The sequence below is a fragment of the Papaver somniferum genome, chromosome 1 (assembly GCF_003573695.1).
Source record: "Papaver somniferum cultivar HN1 chromosome 1, ASM357369v1, whole genome shotgun sequence".
Taxonomy (NCBI): domain Eukaryota; kingdom Viridiplantae; phylum Streptophyta; class Magnoliopsida; order Ranunculales; family Papaveraceae; genus Papaver; species Papaver somniferum.
In genome coordinates, this window is record NC_039358.1 from 226,008,892 (window position 1) to 226,012,113 (window position 3,222).

A 3,222-nucleotide genomic window follows, 5' to 3' on the forward strand; every position below is an offset into this window, starting at 1 on the left:
TATATGCAAACGAAGGAATACAGTAAACCCGTTGATAGGGGATTCGCGGGTGTTTCGAAAAACTTACCTTCCGTACCAGACGGGCGAAGAACCGCTGAAGTCGACTCGGGCCACGAATCCTATGTCATGTACGAACCCGAGGGGCCGAGGTGATATCGTAATCACCGTCCTTCCCTGCACATAGTTTGTATTTAAACCAACCCTTCCTTAGGGTTTAAAAATAATAATGTCCAAAGTTCAATGTCCAAGTGTCCAAAAAAGAAAAGAAAAATTACAAAAATAACAAACCCTAATACAATTCTCTCTCTTTTTTTTTAATAAAGAAAAATAAACAAACCCTAAAAAAAATATATCTAAAAAGAAATTGTCCTCTTTTCCGTTCTTTTCGCTTTAATCTTTTGCTCCAAGTCTTTATGCTTTAAGTTCCAGTCTTTACGAAATCACCAAACTCCTTGGCTCAATTCTCTTTATGATCCAAAACCTGTAGACAAAAGATAAATACCCAAAAACGTAAAAAAGAACAAAAATAATAAAAACCTAAAAAAAAATAAAAAAAAATAAAAGAAACTATGTTTAAAAACCCTAAAAGCAAATCCGCGTCGGCGGCGCCAAAAATTAATGTAGTTTTTATGTTGTTGTAGAAAATGGTAAAAGGTTGTCGTTCACTCAGACTTGTGAAGATTCGATTTTAGATTCAAACTCAATAGAAAACTCAAGAAGTTGTTATCAAGATTATAAAAAGCACTGAGACTCAGGATTCCACCATTAACCAATTAAGCGATTTAATCTAATCAATATTCATGCAATTCTTTACGTTTAAAGTGATTCTAATTTATTGCCTCTTGTAGATTTTTGAAGTAACAATTGTATACATCAAGCATGAAACATCAAAAGTCTTAAACTAAGCATTCTCCATCAAAACGGATCACAATCATTCAATAAAAATCAATTTTCCAATATTAGTTCCATGCAAATAATCATAACAGAAATTGCAAGAATTAATTAAAATAGAAATATACCACTTTTCATGGAACAATGGCTTCCTCCGTCGCCTCAGCTAAGGGGTTTAGCTCCTCATGTTAATCACTTGCTCAAGATACATGTTTGTTGCTCAAAAGTTGATTAAATAGAAGAGGAGGTATGAAGCAACGTGTTTGTAACAGTTGTAATTGTTACAAAACGCACTGTCACAGAAAGCAGTGTTACAGAGAAATACTAACAGTATTAATTATTGCAGACTGTTACAGGACACGACAGAAGACGTGTGTTGTAGAATTAAAGACTGTCCTTTGGAGTCTAATGTTCTTCGTGTTCTTCCTTCTACACCAGCAGATTTCGATTTCTTGCAACTCCTCCTGTTGATCTCTTTGGTGTTCTAAACTTCCCCTAACTTCTCCGAAACTTTCATTGACCTCCCAGAAACTTATATATAGCCAGCAGAGCGATTTAATCTCCCCAAAACTCCTCGAAATCTCTTCTTTCCTTCCTTGGAAGTTACGGCAATACTCTCTTCCCAAAATTGTTTCACGCGTTTCTGAGCTTTCCCACTTATCTCAAATTCTTCCTTAGATAGATATGTATCTTTGGGAAGAGTTTCTTGCCTTTAGTCTTCCTGGAATTCCAAAAATAAGTCCAATAACAAACCGTGTATAACTTGACTTCTATTTCTTTTTCCGGCTGTTCTAGCCAATTTGGGTTCAAACAAAAGACTTCACCAGGCCTGTTTAGGCCTAGGGAGTAACCCCAATCAATTTCAGCCATTGAATATCTCTGTAAATCGATCGAATCATCACCTAAAAATCATGCAGATGTGAACAAAATTTTACCGCCAATTTTTTATTTGAATTTGGGAAGAAAGTGACCTCCCCCGTATCTGTGGCTGGTCTCCCTTTAGCAGATGCCTGGAAATGGGTCACCCCTTAGTAATTAGATTACTCCTTATCCAAAGTGAGAGTCCGTATAGTAATTTTCTCCCACGAGCGCAAAAACCACTTTTTTAACCAATTTCGCCGCAAAAGCTTATTTCGCCAAAAATACCTACAAGGACATAAAAAACCATAATAAATATAAATCGATCACTAATAATATATACAATTGAGATTACATAAGACACAAGAATGTGCCTATCATTATATTTGCACATATTCCACTACTAATCATCTCGTCAAAAAGTCTTTTCCCTTCACTAAACCGGCCTGAATTGCAAAGTCCGCTGATCAAGGAAGTGTAAACAACTACGTTGGGTACAACATTGATATCTCTAAGCATTTCAGAGAAAAGAATTACAGCTTCATCAACTAATTCTCCTTTGCAAAGTGCATCTAAAATCACAGAATACGAAACATCATTAGGTCTGCAGTTCCATTTCACCATCTTGATTTTCAGCTGGATAGCAAGACCCACTTCACCGGTTTTACAAAGCCCGTGTATAAGAGCATTACATGTATATGCATCAGGCCGGATACCCGTATGAGTCATTTCAGCAAACAACTTAAAGGCAGGTTCAATCCCACCCTTGATACACAACCCTTTAATCAGGGTATTGAAAGTGACAGTATCAGGATGATAACCTCTCTTTATAATTTCTCCCAGCAAACAAAACCCATGATCAACCTTTCCTAATTGACAACAACAATTAATCAAAATGCTGAATGTATAGAATATAGATATCGGGTTGCACCCCAACAAAATTCATCTTCTTATACAACATAATCACATCTGAATAGCAACAGATTTTGGATAAAGAACTCAACAAATGATTAAATGTACTACTAGATGGCAATGGCCTTTCCAAAATTAACTTATCAAAGTATTTCAAACCATCATCAAGTTTCTTAATCTTACCAGATTTACAGTCATCTCTCACAATTTTCTCAAGTTGTGTTATTACTCTATTAAAACCTCCTGAACCAGAAGCATAATTGGAGACTGCTGTTGTATGCAGGAATCTCTGACTCAAATTCATTTTCTCAGTTAATTTGAGAGAAAAGAGACAACTTACCTTGGTTTTAGAGATACTTTGAGCAGTTCGATAAGGGAGGCCGAGAAAAAAGAAACGAGAAAAAAAGGGTTGCAAAGTCCAAGGGACTTGAACATTTTCAATTTGACTCATTCATAAAGTATACGCTGAGTAGTGTTTTTTTACTTAGAGTTGCAATGTATATATCAATAGTTGGCGATAAAACTTAATTCTCCTTTATCTTTTATTTACACAAAATTGGT

The 3,222-nt window shown here is 35.6% G+C and overlaps 1 protein-coding gene across 1 annotated transcript; it reads right to left on the reverse strand.

The window, feature by feature from the left end:
* Nucleotides 1-2,100: 2,100 nt before the first annotated feature.
* On the reverse strand, nt 2,101-2,988 carry LOC113362034 (pentatricopeptide repeat-containing protein At1g62914, mitochondrial-like). Its single transcript, XM_026605061.1, has 2 exons — nt 2,845-2,988; nt 2,101-2,618 (listed from the first exon to the last, which is right to left on the reverse strand). Exons 1-2 carry the CDS (start codon nt 2,963-2,965, stop codon nt 2,101-2,103), a joined length of 639 nt encoding a protein of 212 aa, XP_026460846.1. The 5' UTR covers nt 2,966-2,988.
* Between the last annotated feature and the right edge of the window lie 234 nt (nt 2,989-3,222).

Coding starts and splice junctions, on each gene's coding strand:
- LOC113362034 (XM_026605061.1), bottom strand. CDS start 2,965: ATGAATTTGAGTCAGAGATTCCTGCATACAACAGCAGTCTCCAATTAT. Junction 2,619..2,844: donor GAGAGATGACTGTAAATCTG/GTAAGATTAAGA, acceptor GTTGTCAATTAG/GAAAGGTTGATCATGGGTTT.